The following is a 23,566-nucleotide window of genomic DNA, read 5'->3' as shown; positions in this document are numbered from 1 at the left end:
ATCAATATGCAAAATGCCTAAAATTAACATTTCCTAATGCAGGTTTGGGCTGTAGGGATATAAACTGCTTCAATATGGTGAGCTGTTTTCTTTTTAATGAAGTAAGACTGCTTCTGAAAAATATATGTAAAACTCCAAAAGACAAACAGAAATATGAGTTACCCATATCTATATTCTACTCTACTAGTCCAGATGATTAAGAGCTGACTTTTTTTTTTTTTTTTAGAAAAAAAACTTTTAAATGTGCAGGCATGGTTCCAAAGAATGCACATAAAACTATACCTACATTAAAATTACTACTGAAATTTTTCAGGAGAAAACATGTTTTAAAATTTAAAATAAATAAAAATATTTTAAATATTTAATTTAAAAATATTTTAAAACAATTAAAATAAAATAAACAAATAAAATTTAAAAAGCTCAAGTTAGGGGAAATGAAGGGGTTTGGGAGGTGGGGGTGTTAGTACAAAAAGAACTAGAGTGCTTGAGTGTGAAATCAAATGAATTATAATGCAGAAGCTTTTTCGTTCTAATGTAATAAAACTATGTTACTAGAAAACTATGTTGAGGCAACTATAGGAGGAGTAAGTCTAAAGTAAGAGAACAAAATATCAAACTCCTATATATAATGGTATACAAAAACCTAGCATCAAAAGATTTCCAAATCAAATACAGAATCTACATATTAGATTACAACTCAGGCCAATACAGATTGCTTTGCAAACATGAGCTATATATACTACTTGCCATCACAGAGTTAATTTTCACATAAAACATAATTTCCTTGCTAAATTTATAATCACAAGTCAATCAGATTTTTTAAGGTAAGACTATGCTTATAAAATAAAACTTCTAAAAATTTTGTTAAATAACTCACAGGGTATGTGGGTGTTTTATGTATGTATGTATGACAATTGCATATGTATATTTTACATTATAGATATATACCAATATGCCATATGTTTATTAGCAGTGAGAATCTTAAACATGTGGCAACCATGTGATACAGTGTTAACTTCAGTGTTAAGTACATACATTAGACAAACATAAAAATAGCCAGCAGATCATCAAATAGAAAAACACAAGAACACTCAACGGTATTTTTTAGGCTTAAATATCTTTACATTTCACAAAAGTATTAATCAATATACTGGACACATCCTTTTCTTTAAAATATAGAACATAAATGCAAACTGGGCTATGTATAGAACATCCTTTTCCAAAATACCACTAGTCTAAAATCAAGTCTACAAAAGGATTAATTATTCCTGTAAATATCTAAAGGCCTTTCCCTTCCTGCCTTCTGTCAAAAATATCATTTTAGAAATGTGATCCATAATTAGGAACAGCCCAATGGCATGATAGTAAATGCCTTACAAACAGGTTGGGATAGGAGTGATATGGAAGAGGTAGAATGTAGGGCAATGTTTCAAATTTAATATACATTATTAACATTTCCTCCATCACTTTCTTAAGTTTAGACAATCAACAAAATAATAAATCAAAGGCCAGACTTTTAGTATTTTCAGATTTCCAAGGTGTAAATGGTTGCACACACCAGCAGGTACTTATTGGTTCACCCTGGAATTTATATTCAACTCAACATGTTACACAATTTTTAGCCATTGTTAATACAAATAAAATTAAGACTGGGTGTGCTTTTTTCTTCTGCCTGAAGAAAAATTTGTTGTTTTTATTAACTTTTCAAGTAGGCATTTGTAGAAAAAGATTTGACATTACTTAATTCCCTGTAACTCTCTATAGGAAATACTCTTCTGTTTTCCTGTAGAGTACATGTTATTTTAATGTATTACAAACAAAATCCCTGCAAATGCAGAAAAATAGGAATGCATCTCCATTTTGTTGTAAAAACTTCAGATTGACCTATAACACATATTAAAAGCTAATCTGACCATCAAAAGACTAAACCAAAGCACAAAAAAAGCTTACACTAAACACATCTGTATAAACCAGAGCCCTTACCTGGACTTAATTCTACCAAATAGGGCAGTTTTTCAGGAGGAAGTGAAGAGCCATAGCCAGATCCATCAGTTCTTTCCTTCCCTTTTTGTGGCTTTCCATCAATTTGCTTCTTCAGTTTCTTTGGGATATAATCTGATGGCCTCCTTTTCAACTGAAAGACTAAAATTCCTAGAAAAGTATTAAATTCAATAAGTCTCATGTCATCCTTGACAATCTGCTATGAAAAGTTGACTTCAAAATACTTTTTCAAGTCTTATCTAGCATAACTTCTCAAGAACTTCATACTGTATTAATCTCTTTACCTTCATTTATTATTTCCGCCAATTAGAGAAATTAGACATTTGAATTATATTTACTAGTTATAATACATTGTAAAAGAAGACAGAAATTATTTCTAAGTTCAAAGTATTCACCTATTATGTAAATTCATCTGTTTAAATTTTAAAGCCTTGCACAACCTGGCCTCTAGCTATCCATCTATCTCATCAACTATTTTTTTTACACACTTATCTTCTATCTTAAAATTAATACTAAGTATTGGTTGCAAGGCAGAAGATGGTATGGGCTACTAGGCAATAGGGGTTAAGTGACTTGCCCAAAATCACAAAGCTAGGATGAGTCTGAGGTCATATTTGATCCCCCCCATCTCCAGGATGGCTCTGTATCCACTGAACCACCAAGTTGCCTCTTTCTTGCCAACCTTATGAGAGATAATTTACAATCTTACCAAAATGACCTTCTTGACTCCTTCAACATAATCCTTCAACTCCAGACTTTCTGCCTATGTTATCTCAGTAAAACTGGGAATTCATTTCTTTCCCACCTCCAACTGATACAATGCCTCTCTCTCTTTCTTCAAGATACAGTACTCCAGCACCATATTTTCTACATTAAACTTTTGCTGTTGCCTCCCACTGCTAGTACCCTTATTCTGGACCTATATTGTATTTAACTATTTTGTATTTATTATAATATATAATATATTTTATTATGTTTATGAGTATTCTATATGCACTTATATAAAGATTTGTTTTTTAATAAGAATATAAACTCTTTTCAAAGACTGACATTCTTTGAAATTTATATTCCTAGCACCTTGCACAGTATGATATACAATAAGCATGTAATAAATTATTGCTAATTGAATGATTTAGCCAAAAATGCTCTAAAAACACCTCACAACCCAGAATAGAGTATTTTAATGATTCACAATAGAAACTAAAGTGCTAATAGAAAAAAGAAATACTTTATTTACCTTTGTCACTTGGCCATTCCCTGAAGATTTGTAGAGGGCATTCATCATCATCCAAGATAACTTCTTTAGCACCTTTTTCATCTGAATGTTGAGCTCCAGGGGGGAGCATAACCTATAAGAAAAATAACTGTGAAGATCTGCCAGAAAAATTCCCTAACATTTAAGTGACAAGAATTAGAATCTTATATTAAGTATGGCTTTTCTCCTGATAAAGAGGAGTACACTGTGCATCTCATATCGTTTCTCACTTATTTTAAAAAGGTGAAAAGCAGTTAACAGCCTCAAAAAAGCAAGTGGATCAGATGGCCATCAAATAGCCATCAATATTACAATTTAGTGATAATCTGATTAAAGGCCTAATAGTGTATTTAAAAGTCATTAGCTACAAACCAATACTACTTCTCAAATCTTATCAACTGTTGGTTTTGGAGGGCATCTTTGGCAATGTGTTAAATTTGAGAGAAATCTCAAAAGTTGCTTCAATTTTCATTTCCCTTTGAGTGATTTGGAGGAAATAAGTGTAAGGAAATTTTTCTAAGAGTTTGACTGAGAAAGGGAGGAAGCAGCATGATAGAATGAGATAATAAACATCAAAAGTTTTGGTTTGTCTTTTTTAATGAGAGGCAGCTATCTGAAGAAATCATAAACAAAGATTGCGGATTAGATGAAAGGGTTGTCTGAGGAGTTAAGTAATTTACTAAGGAAGACATAAGGAGTTAGGTCAGGGGTTGGTAACCTTTTTGGCCATGAGAGCCATAAACGCCACATTTTGTAAAATGTAATTTTGTGAGAGCTGTACAGTGCTCACAGTGCCGCTCCTGTAACAGCGCCTGAAAAAAAATTGACTTTATGGCTCCTACAGAAAGAGCCAGATATGGCTCGAGAGCCATACGCTGCCGACCCCTAAGTTAGGTAGTTAAGTAAGCCTGATTACACACAATAAGGTTTTTTTTTTTTTCATTCATTTCATTCAATGTTCACTATAACTTTCAAACAAATATGTCCCTGTGGAGCAACAGTATTCTGCAAAATAGTCACAAAACTTGTTTATTTCCTTCTCATACCTTCAAAAGATGCTCTTAATGAAAAGTACTTATTATAGCTATAGATTTTCTGTATCACATGAGCAACAAGACAGTAGACTAGGCATTTATTCTGATCCCCATGGTCTCTCAAGCAATCACCACAGATAAAATTGATAATTTCGATTATGTGAAATTGAAAACAGTCAAAAGGAAAAACATTTTTGCATCAAATTTCTAAAAATTTGATATAAGGAAACACACACACAAAAAATAAACGATCAAGGGATATGGTGCGTTTTGGAATGTTCTGAACCCTGGGAGACTATATCTCCCAGGACTCTCTACCTCAACTTCCTCAGACACATCCCTCTTCCTTTGTGGGAGGAGTCTGAGAAAGTATAAAAGAGAAAAGGTGCAGTTTTGGTACCTTTTCCCAGGAGGGCACCTTTGGAGAGCCTTTTTCTCCCCCTAAACTGCAGAGAGCCTCTTCCCCCCCAAAGTACAGAGAGCCTTTTTTTCCCCAGAGATCTAACTCCTAGCTTTTTCCTAAACCCTAAATAGATCCAGCTAAATATCCCTGGAGTCTAGCCTGATTTGTTCTGCTCCTTATCCTACCTCTAAAAGGCTTGATTTAATTTCCCTACCAGGGCTGGGGGTTGGGGGACCGGGCTCCCTTCCATTTCCCATCCTTTTCCTTTTTTTCCTTCCCCTTCTATTTCCCTACCTTTTCCCCTCTTCTTTTTTTACCTACAACAATATCAACATACAGTTCTCACAAGAATTACAAATAGTGGTCTCTATGTGGTGCAGTAGTCAGGCCTGGAGATAGGAGCTCAATTCAAATCTGGCCTCTGACAGTTCCTAGCTATGTGACCCTGGGCAAGTCACTCAACCCCAGTTGCCTAGTTCTTACCATACTTCTGCTTTGGAACCAATACTGAGCACAGATTTCAAGACAAAGTATGTGTTTTTTAAAATTGCCAACTATTAATCATACAAAAAAATACTCCAAATCACAAATAATAAGATAAATGCAAATCAAAGTAACCTGAAAGTTTCAAGGGAACACACTAAACAATAAGAAGCAGAAATAATTCACATAACACCCTATTTCATAAAACCTGCTGGTCAAACTATAAAGCAATCTGGCAGAAAATTAGACTTTTGCCAACAAAGTATTTCACAGAGGGGACAGGGGGAGCAAATCTCTCTGAAAAAAAAGTTTGTAATTATAAAAATTACCAAAATAAAAAAAATAAACAATTAACATGACTCTGTGTCTATGTCTAGGACCAAAAGCTATTCCCAATAGATAGTCAAAGAATATAAACATTTTTCAAAAAAATTATAAATTATTAAAATCACATGAAAGAATGTACAAAATTAGTATCAATAAAGAATTATCTATCACAACAAACTTGAGATCATTCGACCTGCATGGAAAGATTGTAGGAAGATAGGCACACTAGTATATTGCTGATGCTAATAGAGCTGTTTGGGAAAAGTAAATTGGAATTATGCAAATAAAATGACTAATATACCTCTACCCTTTGACCCAGAAGTTCTACTAATGAGGCTTATACCTCAAAAAGATCAATGACAAATATAAGTCCCCAAATAAACAAAAACAGTTAAAGCAACAATTTTGTTAAAGCTAAGAATTGGAAACAACATAATTAACAATCAAATAGGAAATGGATAAATAAATTATAGTATAAGAATGTAATAAAATTTTACTGTGTTTTAAGAAATTCTGAAAATGCTGGAACAAAAATTGATGCAGAGTGAAATAAGCAGAGCTAACAACAGACACAAAGATTACAACAAGGAAAACAGACAAAAAAGAGCCACAAATCAAAATTGAATATTGCAAAACTACAAAAACCAACATGGCTCCAAATAAGAGAAGACACATCCATTCACACTTTTGCAGTGGTGCAGAGTGTCTGCAGCAAGTGTTGTATACTTCACATATTTTTTAAAAAATTATAATAGATTTTGCTTGTTTTAAAGTATATATTATTTGTTATATAGAGCTAACAATAAAGTTACAAAATAATCTTCATCTTTATTCCTAGTGTCAAGGACAATGTACTTAGGTTAGGTATTGCTTTTTAGCTAGTTTCCTGACCTTAGGGTTTCCTGACCGTTGTACCTTAGTATACGGCTATCCTTCACAGATTCAAGACCCCCAGCCCACATTCCTTTCTTCTCTGTCATGAAGTGTTCCCAGGGCTACCTCTTTAAAAGATTACCATTTTGTGAAGACATTTTACAAGTTATCTACAACATCTGAATGCCACATTTCTCCAACCACTACACCTACAGTTTCTGCCCCAAAAGCTCCAAGTTTAATCACTTCTCCATCAAAAAAAAGGTCATAGTTCTATATGCTTGGATTTAGACCCATAGGAAAGAGAGGTAGAGTAAATAAACCTTAACAGATAATCAAATTAAAGTTTAAATGGGAATTTTAAAAATCCCATTCCTTCCAATTTAAGCTGTATATATTAGGTAATTTAGTATAATTAAAGAACCATTCCAAAATAAAACAAACCCATTTAAATGCCATTTTTAAATATCTTTGAAGTGGTTAACTATGTATATGCAGAATAAACCTCAAACATAGCCACTGAAGGTGATTAAGGGATCTTAGTGGAAATAATGAGCATCTTGGTTGGTTGGTTATTTTTATAAACATTAGTAAAGTACTCTACACATTAAATAGATACTTAATGAGACTTTGCTGAATTGTTACCTTCAAAAGAATGGATGTAACTAAAATATCACTGTACAAAATAAAAACTAAAACACAACCATAAAACAACCATCAGCAGCAAAGGTTAAACATTGATTTAAGGGATGTTGGGCTTATAATTCAACTTCAGGGACTGGTGTAAAGCTTTTATTATAATTATGTAACATTGTAAAGAAGTTCCTTGGTAGAAAAATTAAGTCAATTAAGTGGTTAAGGTCAATCATGGCTAAACTAAAGGTCAATCATTTATTTAAGTCTTTCAAAAAGTTACTTCACTTTCTACTGACAAGACACATTTTTCAAAATCTAGAAAAGTATATTCTTTATTATTTTACTCATTTTCTTTTTCTATCAACTCCTTTTGTCTTCAAATCCCAAGATAACACTGGAATCAAAAACACAATGTTTGGAAAATGCTTTGCATACTTAATTGTGAGAGCAACTATAACTGTGATTGATATTATTAAAAAAATTTTATAGGCAGTTTGATGATATATGCAACCTGGAAAAGTTGCATATCATCATTCAGCAATATAGTACTGATTTTGTAGTACAAGTTTCTGGTGAGATCCTTCAATTAACAGGATTACAGACATACTCCTAGATAGTAAAGATAAGTCTGATGTTCAGATAAAGGATGTATCAACAAATTTGGCATATTTAGAAGCCACTAATCCATTTTCACAAGCAAAATGAAACTAGGTATTTTAATGCCTATAAGTCACAAGGGAAAGCAATCCTTTTGAAAATATGGATAAGCATTTTTAGTCTATCACATTCCAATTATCCAGAAATAAATGTCGCTATTTATCTAGGACAATTCTGAGGGACTTATGAGAAGGAACTCTATCCACATCCAGAGAAAGAACTGTAGAAACAGAAACACAGAAGAAAAACATTTGCTTGATCATATGGTTCAATGGGGACATGACTGGGGATGTAGACTCTAAATGATTACTCTATTGCAAATATTAATAATATGGGAAATAGGTCCTGATCAATGACACATGAGAAACCCAGTGAATAGCTTGTTGGCTATGGGAGGGGGTGGGAAGAGGGGAGGGAAAGAACATGAATCATATAACCATGGTGAAAATAGCCTTAATTAATTAATTAGTTAATTAATTAAGCTTGGTTTTGCAAAAGTCATTTAAATAAATGTCATTTGAAGCAACTTTAAAAATTCTTGCAGTTTAAATACAAAGTACTACCCTTTTTTTAAAAATCGTGATGATGATGCAACATGAGTACTTACTCGGGCAACACAGTAATCTTTGGGATTTTCTTTTTCCAGACCATATTTCTCTAAAGCTTCAACCACAGCAAAATCTGCAGTATCCGTGGTCGACAGCAGGATTGTCTTGTAAGGGATGTTTGGTTTTAAACTATCTGCATAAATCCTCAGAGTTCCACCTGTTTTTAAAAAAAAAAGTATTTTTTCATTCGGAATACGAAACAAAAACCCTTAAACCATTCACTCAAAAGTTCTCAAATCTTCATAATACCAATACATTTCATGTTTTGAAAAATTTCAGTGAGCCTTTGCAATAAGATATATCATAATGACTTTTATAAAAGCATGTTACTAATGGTACCACAGAACAGATAGGGCTAAGTTTTTGAAATACTCTATTTTCTGGGCAATTTTATTCCAAATATAACACTAATAACTTATACAATGAAAATAATTATTTTCTTATTATCTATAAATGTTTTACACAATTGGGAAGAATGTTGAATGTTTCCCAACAACTTTGTTTTTCCTTACCATGAATCACTATTGCGGTAGACTTTTTAAAAAGAGTTGCTTTAATGTTTCCTTTGTTTTGTTTTGAAATGCTGTGATAAGTCTACTGGAACTATAGAATTATTTTCAATTTTATAAAATACACATTTCATATCAGGAGAAATCAAAATCAACTCAAACTAGAGCTTCAATTGGCATTAGCTCTGCTTTTGTTTGTGTATATTTGTTTTAGTCAACAATTCTACTTATTAACATATTTACTTATCATCTATTCAAATTCCCAATTTTATCTAATTATGCATTAGTACAAAAATGTTATGTCCCCTAGCACTTGTAGGGACAGGAAATATAATAAATATGGCCCTCTATATTTTACATGTAGTGAAGCTATGTTAACTGTGCATTATATAACACTGTACAAATTTGATGGCTGATTCTAAGCCAATATATTTCTGGTTTTAAAGCTGATTTCAAGTTATCATATCAAGTATGGAGGCAACTGGACAGAAGTATTGTTGAGATATTGGGGGGGGGGCGGTATTTCCATCTTAATATCACATGAACTTTTATCCTTTACTCCTCTTATCACAACCCTAAAAAACCAACCACCCAAACTGAGCAAAACAAATCAACAGAGAAAGAATCCAAGAGCTAGATACATATCTTCTAAGGCAGTGATTCCCAAAATAGGTGCCACCACCCCCTGGTGGGTGCTGCAGCGATCCAGGGGAGCAGTGATGGCCACAGGTGCATTTATCTTTCCTACTAATTGCTATTAAAATTTTAAAAAAATTAATTTCCAGGGGGCTAAGTAATATTTTTTCTGGAAAGGGGGCTGTAGGCCAAAAAAAGTTTGGGAACCACTGTTCTAAGGCAATCATTATAATATAGTTAAACTAAATAAACAACACAGAATACCTATAGATTTTTAATACTGTTTGTCACGTGAATTAACATTTTTCCAGCTTTTGTTCTTGTGATATCAAGGCCTACAGAACTAAGATTGTTGAAAAAATTAAGAGTATTCTAGATTAGGAGTATGACTCTGGAAAAAAATCACTTGCTTTCAGTTTCCTCTTCTATAAAATGGGAGAATTTTACTAGACGATCTAAGAACTACTTACTGGCAGCTTTATGACAAATGTTGGCACCTCTAAACAATTTTGCCACTAGGTGGTGCTCTTTAGATGTTTTACAGATTAAGTGGGCTGGCATTAGTAATATCCCAGTAAAATCCCATTAATTGGATTCTTAAGTGTTATGGAAATGAAGTGAGAGAACTGGAGAGGAATGTGTATGCATTTTATGGGGAGCAGGAGGAAAGGGGTAGGGGGAGAAGTTAGATACGGCTTCAATAATTAACCAAAAGATTTTCTCAGCAAACAAAGTCTTTTATCATCAATTTAGTTCCGTAGCTTCAAAAGATCCAAGGTTTGTTTTGTTTTCTCTTGAACCCTTACCAGCCATCTTAAAATCAATAAATATCAGTTCCAAGGCAGAAGAGTGGGTAAGAGCTAAATAGTTGGGGTTAAGTGGCTTTCCCAGGGTCACAAAGCCAGGAAGGTCACATGAAACAAACTCCTGTCTCCAGTCCTGGCTCCCCACCCAAGGAGCCACCTAGTTGCCCCTGAGATCTAAGGTTTTACCAACAAAATTTTCTTTCTATCTATATATATCATCACTCCATTTTATCCCTCTACCTTAACCTCCACAGTTAATCTCCTCTACACCACACCACCCCTACCCCATCCCCTACACACAAACACACTATCTAGGAGATAGGACTTTGAATTAAAACCCAAAATTTTATCAACTCTTGGTCAGCTAGGGATGATCCACGGAATTTAGCAATATCGGCATTTAAAATTACTGAGTCCATTAACCAAATTCAAAGGCCTTCCTCGCTTGGTAGGACCTGCCAGGGTCCAGATAGAAGCTTTGATGGCCAGGGGTTCACATCATAATCTGCCTACATTTTTTTAAATTTTAGTTCCCTGATCCATCAAAAAAAAAACCATCAAGAAAAAAAAAAAAAACCATCAAAAAAAAAAAAATACTATGCTGTAATATCAGTTTCATCATGTCACATATTGAGGTAAGTTCTTAAATTCAATGTCCCTGTTTTCCTGATTCTCTTATTATGTATCTCCTGAAATACACAAGCAGTCAATTTCTCTTGTGGGGAAAATGTAAGGGGGAAATAAGGGTTTTATGGGTTCAATATATTAAAAGTTGGTTGCCAGAGGACTGAACTATTATTATCAATCCTCAATTAAGAATAATCTCAAGTCAAAATTGACTTTTATGTTGATTTATTTACAATTAGGAAGGTTGAAGGTAGGGAAATTGAGAGAGAAACTCTGGCCCAGACCAGGTAAGGATTTAGAGGCCCAGCAGAGGGGCACAGAGGTTAATTAAACAAGGCTTCTAGTCACAAGGCCCTTTTACAATTAGAGAGGCAAGAGAGAGGTCTCCCTGAGGATAGAGCCTCCAGAATCGCCAAGGGAGGAGAAAGAGAGTCAGCCTAACTTACCCACATGATAATTCAAAGGGAAGCAGTCAGAGGTCCCACCACAGTCTCAGCATTCCAACACTCCTCCATGAACCAGAAGAAAACCAATGTTTCCTTCCCTCCAGAGTTTAGAATAATTTCTGTACTGAGCAGAACTATTCCCTAGTATATACCTTGTTGACCTAGCTGCTCTGATGCTCTCTCTAAATCAAATGCTTCAACACTTAGAAACTGTTTGTGTTTATTCAACTTTTTTGCATGTAGCAGTTGCCTTTCACAACTCTGCTTTGAGGAAGGGCAAAAACTTATTCTCTGAACACAGAGAGCTGAGTGAGTGATTTGCCAGTTAAATTCAGTTCCAGGGAAATTTGACCCCTGAGGTGCCTGAAGCCCAACATGGAAATTATAATCCTGATATGTTTAAATAATAATTAACCTATAAATATTCCTATAACTAAAATGAACAAATACTGATATTGCAAGCTATCGTGCAACCCCTAAGGGAGAATCTTAAGTTAAGTCATTACCCGAATCAGGCCGTCCATCTGAGCTTCGGAATTCTTGCATTCTCTTTTCTAGTTTCTGCTGTCTCCGCCGTTTCATCACTACTTCAGGATTTGATATTGTGCGTGTGAAACTGGTTTCAGGCATATCCTTATACACTTCAGCTGCCAGGCGAGAATTCTCACTTGTACAAAAAAGGAACACATTATCACTGACCATTTGAATTGTTTGGGTTTCCAGAGCAAAATACTAGATAAAATATGTCCCTAGACCATACAAAGATTTTTCTTGATATTATATTATTTGATATATATACATACATGTATGTATATGAATATATATATTCTAATTAACACCTAGGAATATAATAGATTTATATGCCAATAAGAGGGGAGATAATGATCTTTAAAAAATTAATATAACTTAAAGGACAGTTTGTTAATTATCTACTGTGTTTTCACTTATAATTACTGAAAAAGACTAACTCAAAACAGACAAGCATGTAGATAAGAGATTTAGTAATCTCTTTAAACAAGTATAAAAGACAGGTTAGGTTTCTAAAGTCATCTTCTGACTATGGTTCAACAGCAACCAATCTTCTTATTTCTTCTTTAATATTCCCCTAGTTGAGCTAGTTTGTTTGGATGAGTAAAAGTACATACAAGGAATGTCTATTATTGAAGGCAGAAATTTAGCAAATACTCCCTCGTTTCATATAGATGAAATAAAAATGAAATAGTACAGAGATACAGGGATATGTGAATGGAATATTCCTGACATTAGAAACTTTTGCTGCTATAGTCAGTGTTTTCCACTTTGCAATCTATTAATACAAATTTCATTTCCAATGTATCTGAATCAATAAATATTTCATAAGTAGCTATTGCCTATTAATCATGTGTTTGGTCTTTATTACAGATTACTTGGGAAAAAATCTGTTTGTTTGCAAAAGCAAAGGATTTAGGTTGTCTCAGCAATGAACTTACATATCATCTCCATGCAAAGGCCTATCTTCTTTATCAGATGCCTGTCGCAATGCTTCTTTTTCCCGTTTCTTTTTTTCCTTTTTTTCTTTTTTTGAAAGAGTTCTTTTAAAGTTCTGGATCACGCCTTCTTTTTCTTGTTTCTCAGGCCCATTACTCTGAGCCTTCTGGGAGAAAAAAAATGGTTGTAAAAATTCTGACTATCATAAATTCTGAAAACTTAAATTGGGAAAGTTATAATTTGGAATATGTCCACATGAGAAAGTCAATCAAGGGGTAAAGTATGAAGTGATTTTAAAAAATGGAAACATCTAAAACATTTTGGGTCATATCTAAGTAGAAAAATAATTATTGGAGGCAGCTGGGTAGCTCAATGGATTGAGAGCCAGGCCTAGAAACAGGAGGTCCTAGGTTCAAATCTGGTCTCAGACACTTCCCAGCTGTGTGACCATGGGCAAGTCACTTAACCCCCATTTCCTAGCCCTTACCACTCTTCTGCCTTGGCACCAATACACCAGTATTGACTCCAAGACAGAAGATAAGGGTCTAAAAAAAATTATTTCAATTTAAAAGGCAGGGAATGTAAAAATCCCCTAACAAAAAAAGATCCCAACAAATGACCTTTGAACCTTCTTGATCATCTTCATAGATAGGAAGATATTACCCAAGGCAGCTATTTTTAATAGCTCTAACTGCTGAGTTTTGTTTGTTGTGAGAAAGATCTTCTTTATATCTCAATATCAAAAAAAAAAAACAAAAACAAAAAAAAAACCTCATCTCATCTCCCAATAATTTACAAAACTGACCTGAATATAAGTGCTGCCTTTTGGTTATCTTTAAGGAAGAAGTAGCATGGTATAGTGGAAACCATGGTTGGGCTTGAGCTCAAGACCCAGAAGCAGTTTTTGCATAGTTTTAAACACAGAAGAAAAAATACTTCTCATAGGAAAACTTGGGCAAAAATATCAGTTCTCCTGTCCCCATAAAAAAAATAGTTTCTTACTTGAACAGGTCACTAACCTCAGTCAACATAGCTTTTTCTTTTTTTTTTCCATCTGTAAAATTAGGGAAGTGCTATCTGTGATGCCTTGCTTCCCTCATTTGTGTTAGGTAAAATATTTCTTCAACATGAAGGTGCCACCTGCCCTGGAGCTATGGACAAGTCACCATTTCTCTGAGCCTCAAAATTCCTAACCTATGGAATATGAATTAAAAATACCTGCCTTGCTACAACAAAAGGATGTTATTAGGAGAACTAAATGAGAGAATGGAGAAAAAATAGTCAACATTAACATAAAGCAAAATAAAAACATCAACAATTATTATCAGTCTCTTCTCTGGAGACACATCCTAAATCTAATCTCTTTTAGACATACGCACTTTCTCAATTACTTTAAGAAGGCTATCCTATCTCCCCAAATATTCTTGTTCAGCAGGCTGAATACTTCATGTGTCTTTAACTATTTTCTTTAAGATACCTTTTAGTATATCACCATCCTTGTAGTGATGATTTGCTCTAGGCAAGGTCCAATGCATCCATTTACTGTTTTTGTTATATGGTTGGCTCATATTGAACTTGAGATCAAATAAAATGTAATCTTTCTCACGTGGCATTTCATGTAAATCAAGCCAGGTTATTTTCAACAAACATTCCTCAGGTGTTTTCAAAAGTACATTAAGGATGTAAATATGAAAAAATGACAGCTCCTGTCACTAACAGAGTTTACCATCCCTGAAGGCATGAGAAAAACACACAGAAGACAGAAACAAAAATATGGGAAGAAGGGATCTCCTCGAAATCAGGAGGCCAAGGAAATCCCTCATGGAAGGACTGGTACCTATACTAAGTCTTAGGGGGGTAGGTGTAAGATTGGGAGTTTGGGAGTCATCATGGATAGGTGACAACACATGAGAATGGGTGGAGGTGAGCAGAAAGGCCAAGAGTGCATAAGGGCTAATAGTTTTAAATGAAGAGAATAGGGGCAGGTAGAGTAATTCAATGGACTGAAAACCACTTGAGATGGAAAATTTTAGGTTCAAATCTGCCCTCAGACATGTCTTAACTGTGTGACCCTGGACAAGACACTGAACCCCCACTGCCTAGCCCTTGCCTCTCTTCTGCCTGGAAACCAATACATAGTATTGATTCTAAGATGGAAGGTAAGGGTTTTAAAAAAAATAATTATTAAAAAAAATAAGAAATGAAATGAAAGAATAAAGAGAACATGAAGAACAACAGTATAAAATAAGGCTGGAAATGTAGATTGGAGCAATATTGTTGCAAGGCTTTAATTTTTAAGATTCAAGTAATCCAGTACTCATAAGTAAATTCAATCAAAAATAAAAGTCTATGCTAATTTCTGTTCAATTCCACCTAACTAGTGAATAGTTATCATGCTAAATAGTTTTGTAATTCTGTTTCTATTTAAGAATAACTCCCAAATTGGCATCCACAATTTTGATAAAAATGTTTTCAATCCAAGTCATTAGATAAAATACATTCAACAATGCAGGTTGAACTAGACAGCTTTTGAAGTCCCTTTCAACCCTGAGACTCTATGAAGTTATACTGCCTAAACAGGAAGAATAAATAGAACTAAGGGTACTTAGGTTTACTTAATAACTCAACAAATATTTTGTATTTGGAAATTCAGTTAGGAAACCATCTAATAGAACCATGCCCAGAACGTTATTTCTCCATTTTATCCAAAAGAATGGCATGACAATCAAAAACTTTCATGAAAAATCACCTACACAGAATGTCTCAAAAGTCATAATGAAGTTTTGAAATTTAATGGGTTCTTAAAAGCTTAAAAGTACACTGATTGTTGGTACACTATAAATAATTATACCATTCAAAATTCCAAAGACTAATTTTAAGTGAAACCATGCTGGTTTTGATATCTAACAGCTACTGGCCAAACTGTCAAAAATCAGATTTAGTTTGATGTAAAAATGGGAAATTCAGGTTTTATAGTGAATACACCAAAGGAAAACAATAATCTGAATATTTTTTAAATGGACATCAAATTCTAAGATAATCAACTAATTCTATCTGATGATCACATCTCAATAGAGGTAATAGCAGGTATACCATTCTATGAAGTTTCACTATTTAGCAGAATATCTGAAAATAAAATCTACAAATGAAATGAAGCATTCATATTAGTCTTGCTTTGTACTAGTGTAGAAAACAGCCAAAATTAAGGTGACAACAATCAGGCAAAAAAATTTTTATTAAGAACCTACTCCACCTCAGACACAGTGCTAGGCACTGGGAATACAAATATAAGAAATCAAATAACGGATTAGAACAGAGCTCATTATTATACATTAATTAAATATTTCAAAACCAAAACAATCATATTTAAATAAAAATGTAAGTGAGATGGGTCCAAATAATTGAAAAAGTAGATCTCTGTGTGTGTATAACAATTCTCCAATAGATCAATTTGAGGTTTCCATAGTGTTTTAGCATCTATTTTCACTCTTTATCTTAGAGACAAAGAGAAAGTAGCAAGGAAATGATTTGTTCACAATCACACAACTAGAGTTCCACTCCTGATATGCTAACCTCAATGCTGGTGTTCTTTCCCCTCTACAACATTATTAGTTTATTATCTTCATACTTTGGGGTTTGTTAAAGAGGGAAAAGTGGTTCAAAAAATCTAGTATTTGAACCATGGTCCTTCTACTTCAAATCTGGCACTTAAACTACTGCTTTTGCATGCCTAAGAGAGTTGAGGAAGAAATGAAATAATATACTTACATTGAAAAAAAAGAAATGATCCAATATTGCTTTGTTGAAAATGATTTTGCTTCATGACTTTACTTTCATGAACAGCTAAAGAATTTTAATTGGATAAGATCTGGCTCTGTTCCTTAAAATTAAAAATAATTATATCATAAAGTTGAAGACTCCTACCTTAGGAGGAATGGCATCATTTTCATTCTTGAGTACAAATCTGCCCTCCCGATCATCTTTGTTCCAATTTAACTGTACAACTAGAGGCTTCTCATCTATATCCAATCTTCTTTCTTCTTCAAAACATGAAAAAAAATGTTTTTAAAGATCATGGTTATTTAACATGTACAGCCAATGATGACACCTATTATATACTTATATGTATGTATGTGTGTATGTGTATATGTGTGTGTGTGTGTTTATTTATTTATTCCCTTACCTTCCATCTTGGAATCAATACTATTTATTGGTTTTAAAGGCAGAAGAACAGTAAGGGCTAGGCAATGGAGGTTAAACAACTTGCCCAGGGTCACACAGCTAGGAAGTGTCTGAGGTCAGATCTGAACCTCAAGTCCTGGCTCTCAATCCACTGAGCTACCCAGCTGCCCACAATGATACCTATATATTGATCCTAAAAAGTATAAAAACATTACTTCAGTGCTTACAAAATGACTAAAATATTTAATAATTTAAATTAATCTATACTCAAGAATAGGTTATATAGAAAGGGAAAAGACATTAGTTGGGGAGATCAGACAAACTAGAAAATGAAAGCAAATACACAACTGAATTATAGTATAAATGCAATATAAAGAAGCAAATGATGCTTTATCATGGAGTAAAAAGCTTTCCAAAGAGAAAAACCTTTGAGCCAGTCTAGAGAGAAGTGATAAAGAGACAGGCTAAAGTGGAGATTTCAAGGTAAACAACATGAAATAACCTTAATTCAAGAAGAGGTGAGGAAAGGAAAGGGCACTGATCTAAAAGAAGAGTACTGACAGTGAAATTGACTAAGCATTAACTTTTATTCAAAGGCAATAAGCATGGAACAAATATAAAATATAACTGGGAATAATGTAGTCAAATGTGGGAGGGTAAAAGACAACCAAAAATGATTTTTGAGTAAGAAATGAGGGAGATCTGAACTAGGTTATTAACTATCAATGGTAATGAAAAAAAGTGTTAATTTATGCTCACTACTTTGATACTGTAAGAATTTTGTTGATGTCCAAATTTCTTGGGGACTGCTTTAACCAAAACATTCAGCAACAGGTAGCATCAAGGTGATCTTTTCAACCACGACCAAACTGAAAGCTTTTTGGACTTGATATGAACCACTAGAACAGGGGTTCCCAACCTAGGGTATGTGTACCCCACGTATATTTGCCATGATAGATTCAAGAACTTTGTTGAGAGTATGGGAAATATTTAGTAAATAACTATATTATCCTATTTGAAATATTTCAGAATTTGTGATTTTAGAAAAAAGTGAAAACAAAACTTCAATAAGATAGTATTTTCATTTCCTTTATCTGAAAAATATGAGACAAGGGAAAATTCCTAAAGACCAAAACCAAAAGTCTGGAAACAAAACCCTTATCAAATTGAACTAAAAGAAATTAGCAACAACCACTTAGTAATAAGCTAAATGATCTGAAATCACCAGAGACATCTTTTGGTCAATAAATGAAAATTAAAATACGCATACTTGGCATACCGAATTAGAGAAAACTAGGAGGCATGGCAGATAAAGAGTTAGGAGACAAGATCTGATTTTGAATCCTGCCTCACATACTTACTGTATGTAAGTACTGTATGCTGTATGACCATGGGCAAGTCACTTAATCCTTATATAACCTAAATTTCCACATCTGTAAAACAAAGATGAGGATGATGCTATAAGGGACAAATAACTATAATAAATGTAAAATGCCTTAAAAGCACTTTATGAACATTATTACTGCTGATGCTATTACCAAATGGGCTTTCTAACACCTTGTCTCTTTGAATCAGAATTTTTAGTCCAGTTCCCAATCAAATCCAAGGCAGGAAGCATGACATGCAGGCTAGTGGACTATAAACTCAATATAATCAGTACTCAATATAATCAGGCTGAAAAGCAGCCAAAGGGAAGTTAATTAAATCTTAGATCCATCTAAATCAGTGGTTCCCAAACTTTTTTGGCCTACCACCCCCTTTCCAGAAGAAATATTACTTAGCCCCTGGAAATTATTTTTTTAAATTTTAATAATAATTAATAGGAAAGATAAATTCACCTGTGGCCATTACCACTCCCCTGGATCATTGCAGCACTGCAGCAAAGGGGGTGGTAGCGCCCACTTTGGGAATCATTGATCTAAATTATTATATTCAGTTATGGAAAATACATTTTTAGGAAACTGATTAAAAACCCCAGGAGGAAGGAGAAAGAACATAATCTTGTGGACTTTTGCTGCTATCAAAAGGGATTAACTGGTGTTTGACAAACCCAAAGAAAGATCCCAGCTTTGGGAATAAGTAAGAATTCACTATTTAACAAAAAACTGCTGGGAAAACTAAAAATAGTATGGCAGAAATTAGATTTTAGATCAACATCTCACACCCTATACCAAGATAAGTTCAAAATGGGTAAATGGCTTCAACATAAAGAGTGATGATATAAGTAAATTAGATGAACATGGAATTACTGTCAGATTTATGGAGAAGGGAAGAATTTAAGATCAAACAAGAGACAGAGAACGTAAAAGATGTAAAATGAATAATTTTGATTACATGATGAGTTTTTGTATAAACAAAACAAATGCAACCAAGATAAGAAGGGAAACAATAAACTGGTAGAAAAACTTTATAACAAATTTCTCTGATTTTGATCAAATTTGTAAGAAACCAAGCCATTCCCCAAATGACAATGGTCAAGGGATATAAATATAAATGGGGGCAGTTCTCAGAGGAAGAAATCAAAGCTATCAATAGATATGAAAAAGTGTTGTAAAATGCTCATGATTAGAGAATTGCAAATTAACACAACTCTGAGGCACCACATTACATCTAGCAGATTGGCTAATGACAATAAAGGAAAATAATAAATGTTGGATGTGGCAAAATTGGGACACAGTAATGCACTGCTAGTAGTTATGAATTGATCCAACCATTCTGGAAGGCAATTTGAAAATATGTTCAAATGGGTTTTAAAAGAATGCATGCCCTTTGAGCCAGCAATACCACTACTAGGTCTGTATCCCAAAGAAATTTTTTAAAAATGGAGATGGATCAGTTTCTACGAAAATATTTATGGCTGTGCTTTTTGTGGTGGCAAAAAGTTGGAAACTATCATGCTATAAGAAATGATGAAGAGGTTAATTTCTAAAGAACTAGTCAGACCTCCATGAACTGATATAGAGTGAAAAAAGCAGAACCAGGAGAGCATTATACACAGTAACTGAAACACTATGGGACAATCCAATGTGATTGACTCTGCTACTAAAAGCAATGCAATGATCCAGAACCATGCTGAGGGACTTATAAGAAAAAATGCTATCCACATAGAGAGAAAGAACTGTGGAAGTAGAAATCAAGAAGAAACATATGACTTATCATTTGTTTATATGGGTGTATGAATTGGGGGTTTGGGATTTAAAAGATCACTCTATTACAAAAATGAACAATATGGAAATGGGTTTTCAGTGATAAAACATGTATAAACCAGTGGAACTGCTTGTCAGCTCCTGGAGAGGGGAGAGAAGAGGGAGGGAGAGAACATGAATCAAGTAACCTTAGAAAATTTATGTGTTTACTGGAATAAAATGAAAAAAAAAATGTTTAAAAGAAAATACAAAGTAGAGTGCTACAGAGATATTAAACATTTTTAGAAGGGAGAAGAACGTGCGCAAGCTGGGTGGCTCAGTGGATTGAGAGTCAGACCCAGAGATGGGAGGTTCTGGGTTCAAATGTGACCTCAGACACTTACTAGCTATGTGACCCCTGGGCAAGTCAATTAACTCCCATTGCCTAGCCCTTACCACTCTTTTGCCTTAGCCGAAGGCAAGCGTTTTTTAAAAAAATAAAATAAAATAAAAGAGGGGGAGGGGATTGAGGATATTTAGCCAGGGAAGAAGACTTTTAAGGAACAGAAGAATAATGAAAGGCTGCCAAGTGGAAGAGTGGATTAGATTTGCACTCAGAGGTTAAAAATAGGAGCAATAGATGGAAACTGTAAAGAAGTCAAATTTGGACTTGAAATAAAAAGATCTTTGTCCAAAGGGCTGAAGAGGTGCTGCTTCCTTTAGGAGTTAATGCAAGGGGATTGAGCAAAGTCTAGATAGGACCACTTCTTGGGCATTTAGAGAGTACTCTTTAAGACACTAGCTTGTGTGTGACTATGGATAAATTTAACTTATTTTCTCCAAATATAAAATGAGAATAATAATAATAATAATAATAATAATAATAATAATAATAATAATAACAGCAGCACCTACTTCCCAGGGTTCTTTTGAATAATATGGATAAAATGGGATAATGTATATAAAGCACTTTGCAAACTTTAAAATACTATATATGGTATTCAGCAACTAATAAATAGAAAAACAAGGTCAGTCCCTGATGTCAAGGAGTTCACACCCAAAATGGGCAAGACAATAATATATAGAAGGTTTCCACTGCAAGAAGTCAAATGGAAAGGCCCAATGAATCTTTATGGTTCAGAAGAAAAATATAGAAAACTATTTTTGAAATTGAACCATTTGACATTCTAACAATTTTGGTGTCAAGAACTATTTTTTTTGGATTTCAGGGAAATTAGATTAATATTTCCTGAGCATCTAAAGTAGTATACAAAACAATTTAAAAGGAGGTAATTTCTTCTTTTCGTATGTAACTTCAATTTACTTATATAAAGGAATCAAATGAATACCCTTATCAACTGACCCAGAACATTAGTAGCATACAAACCTATTCTAGTTATTTCAGATGAATAAAAAAATATCAAGTCATTTGCAAAAACATGTTATAGCACTATTGCTTTCCCCACTTTTAATATTGCTTCAAAGGGAGTACCTATGTTAATTACAGCTATACCTTGAAGGTAAAATCATACTGCCTGAGAATAAAGAAATTTTATTTCAAAGCTTATCCTTCATATCACTATTCATATGTTGAACTGCATTGCAAATATCAATGCAAATTAAGGATTACTATTTACTTGTGACTGTGAACTTCCAAAAATGTGTGGCATATCATTAGTATAGGGTGATCAGTAGGCCAAACATGGGTTTCACTGTAAGGACAGGTCATGCTACTTTTTGTTCAGATTTTTTTTTTTCATGGTGTAGGGTACTCGGTGAGGAAACTCTCTTTCAAAGCACATATGCACCTCCTCGGAAACTTAAAGAGTCTTTCAGAGAATAGTCTGAGTACACTTAAAGGTCAAATGGTCCTAAAGCTAACTTGTATCAGAAACAGAATTTGAATCCAAGTGGTACTAATTACAATTTGACTTTCTAGACACTAAGGCAGGGTCTCTATGTTACTTATCTGGAAAAATGCCTTAATAGGAAAAAACAAAATTCTATCCCTAAGAGAAATACAATACCATTGAGTAAATTATTTAGGGGACGTTGATCCTGAGTAGTCTAACCCTGGCATCAGCCTGCACTGAGGGAGGGGCTATTGAGGTTTAAAATGTGAGCCCAGGAAGGATAGGAGCCTTTTTACTTTGGTTCTTGAACAGACAAGAGTCCCTGGGCTGGAACTTGGCAAGTGGCAGTGCAGTATGGAGGTGAACCCCAGGGGCTAAAATCTGGGCCTGATCTTACCTCAAATTAGTATGGCTATCTCCTTCTCTCTCTTCTCTCACTCTTTTTTATTAATAAATGCTTATAAATATGGTGCTGAGTCTCCAGACCAATTTCTATTTGTTGCACCATAATGTTACCAAAGTATCCAAAATTTACAAAACTACTAACATCTATTTTTTTTATCTTGCCATCACTATTGCCTAACCCTATAGTAGCCTTTCTGATATCACCAGCCTCAAGATTTGACTAGCACCCAAGGCTTTTCAATGCTCCTTCCTCTCACACCCTCCTCCTCCAAGTAGAAACATCATTCTCCTTAAAATGCTAAGAACATTTGTACCTTAATTATCTGTCACCTTCTATTTTATCTAAGTTATTTGTCTACATGCCTTATATATTCCCTATAGTATCTTTAGCACCTATAAAGTTAGAAATCACTCTTGAATCTTGTATTGTATAAATTTATCACTGCTTTAAAAGGTGCTTAATAAATGTTTAAATGCACACAAAGTAAAATAAGATCAGCATAGTACTGACCCCTCTGATTACCCGGTGGTATAAGAGCTGTTTGCCTGGGTGCCAATGTATTTTAACAAAAGGAAAGACAACCAATTTCAAGATATGTTTTTAAAAAACAAAACCCAATCAAGATACACTAACCTCCACTGACGTGCACTTCATAAAGTGAATATTTGGGAGATGACAGCATTCTCATGTCAGGTCGAAATTTCTCTGCAAGAGTTTCTATGACATCTTGGGTTGTAGCAGTGCTGGAGACCCGGATGCATTTTGTAGCAAAGTTTCCAGCAGCTTTATCTTGAAAGTAAAATCTCATTACTCCATGGAATTCCAAATCCTAAAAATAAAAATGTTTCTGTTATTGGGACGAAGGGGAAGAAATGTTATATACATGGAGAATCTGTATTTGACTGATGGTCATCCTATAGAATAACCTATATTTCATTAAAATTAGAATATCTAAGTACTAAAAGATGTTTAAATAAGCATTTAAAGAGTTAAGGGAATCTTTAAAAAGGACCACTTAACTCCAAACACTACTCTGGTTGATTTAACAAATGGCATGGAGATACAAGATACAAACTTTCTAAATTTTTGCTTGCACCACTCATTTTTATAAGAGAGTAGGGTGTGGGGGTCCTTGCCAGAGAACATAGGAAGGGTAAAAGAGCAAAGTGTGTTATTTATTATTTGATATGTAATTCTAACCAATAAACAGAAGTTACTAGAAGAAAAGTGCT

General features: G+C 34.0%; 1 protein-coding gene across 6 annotated transcripts in view; it reads right to left on the bottom strand.

Annotated features, from left to right (window-relative positions):
* AFDN (afadin, adherens junction formation factor) overlaps positions 1–23,566 on the bottom strand; it is a 189,074-nt gene that overhangs the window by 87,913 nt on the left and 77,595 nt on the right. For 4 of the 6 annotated variants that reach the window (XM_044671892.1, XM_044671893.1, XM_044671895.1 and 1 more), the window contains exons 2-8: positions 22,968–23,163; positions 16,693–16,805; positions 12,771–12,934; positions 11,808–11,968; positions 8,277–8,434; positions 3,239–3,350; positions 1,984–2,151 (exon numbers count right to left, since the gene is read on the bottom strand). In XM_044671892.1, coding sequence (XP_044527827.1) covers positions 1,984–2,151; positions 3,239–3,350; positions 8,277–8,434; positions 11,808–11,968; positions 12,771–12,934; positions 16,693–16,805; positions 22,968–23,163 — 1,072 coding nt within the window. Of the gene's footprint in view, positions 1–1,983; positions 2,152–3,238; positions 3,351–8,276; positions 8,435–11,807; positions 11,969–12,770; positions 12,935–16,692; positions 16,809–22,967; positions 23,164–23,566 lie in introns of all 6 variants that reach the window. The other 2 variants (XM_044671896.1, XM_044671897.1) reach the window with 2 other exon arrangements.

Source organism: Gracilinanus agilis, chromosome 4, assembly GCF_016433145.1.
Source record: "Gracilinanus agilis isolate LMUSP501 chromosome 4, AgileGrace, whole genome shotgun sequence".
Classification (NCBI taxonomy): Eukaryota; Metazoa; Chordata; class Mammalia; order Didelphimorphia; family Didelphidae; genus Gracilinanus; species Gracilinanus agilis.
Note: the sequence above shows the minus strand (reverse complement) of the source record. Positions and strands in the feature narration are given on the sequence as shown.